Source organism: Austrofundulus limnaeus, unplaced genomic scaffold (assembly GCF_001266775.1).
Source record: "Austrofundulus limnaeus strain Quisiro unplaced genomic scaffold, Austrofundulus_limnaeus-1.0 Scaffold58, whole genome shotgun sequence".
NCBI lineage: Eukaryota > Metazoa > Chordata > Actinopteri > Cyprinodontiformes > Rivulidae > Austrofundulus > Austrofundulus limnaeus.
Genome location: NW_013952460.1, coordinates 2,385,684 through 2,389,074, shown reverse-complemented (window position 1 = coordinate 2,389,074; position 3,391 = coordinate 2,385,684). Strand labels below are relative to the sequence as shown.

Below are 3,391 nucleotides of genomic sequence, written 5' to 3'. Positions count from 1 at the left end.
TATATATGCTTTGCATTTTATAGACTTAAGTTGATAATATAAAAATGTTTAGTTTTATTAATTGGATAAGAGAAGAATCCAAACAACATATTAACATAAGTAAAGGAACATTCATCAAAAATGTTTTAGGAATTCTCTGTTTTGTAATTGAATAAAACTGCTATACGTCATATAAAAGCGACGTGTCTGGACTGATACTGCGCATGCGCAGTGGCAGGAGTCCTTGGTTGGTCGGCTTCCTGTAGGTTACTGTCAGCCTTTAGGGACGGTGATAAAATGCAGAGCTGGACGCAGCTTTACCGCTCCGTGGCTTCGGTAAGGATATTATTATTATTTTCCCAGAAAGCAGGACGAGTTGTCAGGTTTCATACTGGTCTCATTCACTTTCTAACATAAACTTGTATGTTTGTATATGAGCAGTGGGCTGGGCTGCTAGCGGATCAGCTAGCTTCTCCCGGCGTCAGTTAAACTTATATCCCACTTTACAAAGGTTGTCTTTTTAACTTAGAACTTTGTCACGTCTTATTTTAACTTTATCTAGTACGTTTTCATTAAGTTTTAAAACATTGTACAGTTTGTAGCTAATTTGAAGTGCCAAGATGTCAACAGAATTATGTGTGGTGTTTAGTCACAGGAAATCTCATGAAAAGAAGCCAAGTTAAACACAGTTAGGGACATCAACTTTGATTTGGAGGATTTATGATATTTGCAATTTGCCACATTTGGTAATTGGTTTAAATAAATACCCCGCAGATGTTGACACGTTCATTGTCTGTAATCAAGTCAGCCTTCAATTTGTAGGTGTCAAACCAGATCTTTGTTTACACAAACAATGTGACACAAACATTTATGTTGAAATTCCAGATCCGAGCTGCCTGAGCTGTTTGTGTCATGTGGAGGTGATCTCCTTATACTGGCACAAAATAAACACAGGTTCATCTTGGAAAAATGGGCATATGTGGTATTTTTACACTTATAAGAGTCCTCTGCAAAAAGAAAAGGGAAAGGTTAACAACAAACGTATTACCGTTTATAGAGAAATACTAACTGTATTTTAACTTATATAATATTATAATGTATTTATCGCATTTAACAACCAGTTTAAGGACATTAATAAGTTTTATCATTGGAGATTTTTCCAGCTCAGTTTCATTAAACAATCTAATGTAAAAAGAACATAACATATTGGTGCATGGTTTGTTTGTTCTTTTGATATGTTTAGTTACAGTGTTTTTAAACTAACTGCTGAATTTGCTTCACAGCGGAGCCACCATCTCCCCTGCAAGCTGCACAGAGCTGCAGCTGTGTCTGTGAGGACCTACGCCAACAAAGCAGAAAGTAAGTCCAGTTTAAATATGATCATTCTTTAGTCGGGCTGGGATCTTTAGGCTCCTCTTCATTTGATTGAAACTCACAGGGCTGTGATGAGATTATGAAACGGTTATTGATGCATCCGTATAACACTTCAGATGAAACCCAGAGTGAATTATTCATCCCTTCACAGAAGCCAAAGTACTTCCAAACACGGTGTTCAGTGCAGCAGGTGCCACTTACAGTGTCAGGGTACTGAACTCCAGAGTTCCCGTTTTAATTTTTCTCATGGCATCGACATGAAATAATAATTAGATTTTTTAAAATTGATTTAGTTAATGTTTGTTGCAAAAATTAAATGGGCCCACTATTCCTTGAAGGAATGCATTTGACCTGCTGTGTTTTAGATTAAGATCATCTTGATAAAAGTCATTGTCAAGCATTGACAGTAACATTATGCTCAAAGTCATGTGATTATAAGATGTTACGGCCAGAGTATGTGGTGGGATGACTCCACTCAGACTGAGCTGTTGCTGTGTGGCTTGTCAGGAAAATGAGTTGTTTTAAGACCATTTCCTGAATGTTCCTTCATAGGGTCCTATTAAACAGTAAAAGTATTGTTGGAGCTAACCCTCAAATGAATCCCATTATAAACTAAACTACAAGAAGTTGTTCCTCTTGGTTCTTCAGACATGAAGTCTAAAGACCGGAGCTTACATTTTGATTCCTTCATGCTAGAAGTCAACCATGCTTTTGTTGCACTTTATTCTTCTGACCTGTGTGCTGTTCTGATGTGATGCGTTAAGAACTTACCTGTTTGCAGTTGATGCAGACGTCACAGTGGTGGGTTCTGGTCCAGGCGGGTATGTAGCTGCCATCAAAGCTGCACAGCTTGGCTTTAAGGTAAGACATGAGTTGGCTAAACTTACTGTCAGTTTTGAACCTTTTATTTTGTTGAAACAACATTTAGGATAGATAGATAGATAGATAGATAGATAGATAGATGATAGATAGATAGATAGATAGATAGATAGGTTTTCTAAAACAAAGTTGTTGACTCTAACATTTTTATTTCCTTTGACAGACAGTCTGTGTTGAGAAAAATGAAACACTCGGTGGGACATGTCTAAATGTTGGCTGCATCCCCTCAAAGGTAACAAACTGAACTGTGAGCTTCTTGTTCTTAGAATAAAGTTATTAGTTTGTTTAGATTATGATATGAAAGGATAAACTGGATTTGGTTGAGTCCCTAATAACTGCCCCTAAAGGCCAGATATCTGAAACCAGACAACATCTTGCTGTGTTGAGCTCATCTGTTCATGTTGGACTTGTTTTTATTCTAGGTTTTATGCCTGATTTCGTTCCCATCTGTTTTATTTAATGATTTTTTTTGTATTTGTTTTACGTTTTGTTGTGTGGACTATCAGGTTTTAGAAAGTTTTGAGAATAAGTGATTCCAGAATTTCTTTCCTAAGAATAAAATTTTCTGACTTATTATTGTTTAAAATAGATCAGTGCTCAGATGTTATATACTATCCCAATGCTCCCAGAATCGGTCTTTTTGGTGGGAAAAACTAAAGAAATGAGCAACAACTCAAAATGATTGCACAGTAATTTAGTCCAAGTTTTTGTTAACTATAATACAATGAAAACCTATCAAATTGGGAGTGTGTGATGTATAAATGCAAATGATTTGCCTGTAAAACCAGTGAAAAGTACAAACAGTCCTGTAGTTTCTACAGGTCTGCCCTCTTCTGTGCCTCACAGCTACAGATCCAAACTACCATTTTTATCAAAGATCATTGAGGAGTTCGTAGCAGAACAACTGAACAGCTTTTTAAAGGAAAATGATATAGATACTTTTCAGTCTGATTTTATTTATTTATTTATTTATTTTTGGGTGGGGGGGGTGTCTGAAAATGCAGGAAGTGCTGTTTTCTCTTCTGTAGCTGAGTTGGTTACTTTTTTTCCTGCAGGCTCTGCTCAACAATTCTTACTTGTACCACATGGCACACGGCAAGGACTTTGAAAGCAGAGGCATCGAAAGTAAGTAGTTCTGGTGCACTTTAAAGCTATATAT

At 36.6% G+C, this 3,391-nt stretch overlaps 1 protein-coding gene across 1 annotated transcript in view; it reads left to right on the top strand.

Moving 5' to 3' along the window:
• The first annotated feature begins 206 nt into the window (after nt 1–206).
• The window catches only part of dld (deltaD), a 17,152-nt gene continuing 13,967 nt past the window's right edge, over nt 207–3,391 (top strand). Inside the window, exons 1-5 of the mRNA XM_014009489.1 lie at nt 207–315; nt 1,263–1,338; nt 2,135–2,214; nt 2,396–2,464; nt 3,288–3,357. Of these exons, the coding sequence (XP_013864943.1) occupies nt 277–315; nt 1,263–1,338; nt 2,135–2,214; nt 2,396–2,464; nt 3,288–3,357 (334 nt within the window). The 5' untranslated portion in view covers nt 207–276. The remainder of the gene's footprint in view (nt 316–1,262; nt 1,339–2,134; nt 2,215–2,395; nt 2,465–3,287; nt 3,358–3,391) is intronic.